An 820-nucleotide genomic window follows, 5' to 3' on the forward strand; every position below is an offset into this window, starting at 1 on the left:
TTCTTTCTGCCGTTAATAAGAGGGTTACACACGCGAGCAACCGCGTCGGGAAAGAAATTTGGATGTCAAGGCGTTTTATCGGGCGGGGACTCACGTGACTTCGTCACACGTGCGTTACTGCACATTGTTGTTTCATAATGCAAAGTTGCAACTCGCATAATCTTAGGGTAACAATGAATGTTTCCTATTAGCACAATAGGCGGAGGCCAATGCGAAGTCCGGAAAAATGTACCGTTTGTGGGGGGTCCACTGCCTGGCGAAGGGACTCCGCCTTTGTTATAAAAGAACCCATGTCGCAGAAACGATGGACAGTGGTGTTCGGCGACGACAGATGAGAAAAAAATAAGTGCTATTGTTAACAAGACGTCTCAGCTGGATTGTGCTTGCAATCACGAGAAAGAATGGCGTGTCTGAAGATTGTAAGTGCAAGAGAACTTGATTCTAGATTGATCTAGATAAGTTACGTATTACGGTTTTATTTAACTCATTGTGGCACAAATCTTTCTTCTGCTGATTAAGAAATATTTTATACTAAAGTTTATAATATAATGTGAATATTTTATAATATATTAACGTTACTTTCTAGATTGATCTTACGTATTACGGTTTTATTTAACTCATTGTGGCACAAATCTTTCTTCTGCTGATTAAGAAATATTTTATACTAAAGTTTTAAAGTTTATGTGAATATTTTATAATATATTAACGTTACTTTCATAATTAAACTTATGTTTTTATAAATGTTTAATATTAATTTCACTCTGATATATATATATATATATATATATATATAGAGAGAGAGAGAGAGAGAGAGAAATGT

At 35.1% G+C, this 820-nt stretch overlaps 1 protein-coding gene across 1 annotated transcript in view; it reads left to right on the plus strand.

Moving 5' to 3' along the window:
* The first annotated feature begins 294 nt into the window (after positions 1 to 294).
* Positions 295 to 820, plus strand: part of LOC115241313 (fungus-induced protein 1-like) — a 5035-nt gene continuing 4509 nt past the window's right edge. The window contains exon 1 of the mRNA XM_029817011.1: positions 295 to 419. Within this exon, the coding sequence (XP_029672871.1) occupies positions 402 to 419 (18 nt within the window). The 5' untranslated portion in view covers positions 295 to 401. The remainder of the gene's footprint in view (positions 420 to 820) is intronic.

Source organism: Formica exsecta, unplaced genomic scaffold (genome assembly GCF_003651465.1).
Source record: "Formica exsecta isolate Colony F162 unplaced genomic scaffold, ASM365146v1 scaffold475, whole genome shotgun sequence".
In the NCBI taxonomy this organism is placed as follows: domain Eukaryota; kingdom Metazoa; phylum Arthropoda; class Insecta; order Hymenoptera; family Formicidae; genus Formica; species Formica exsecta.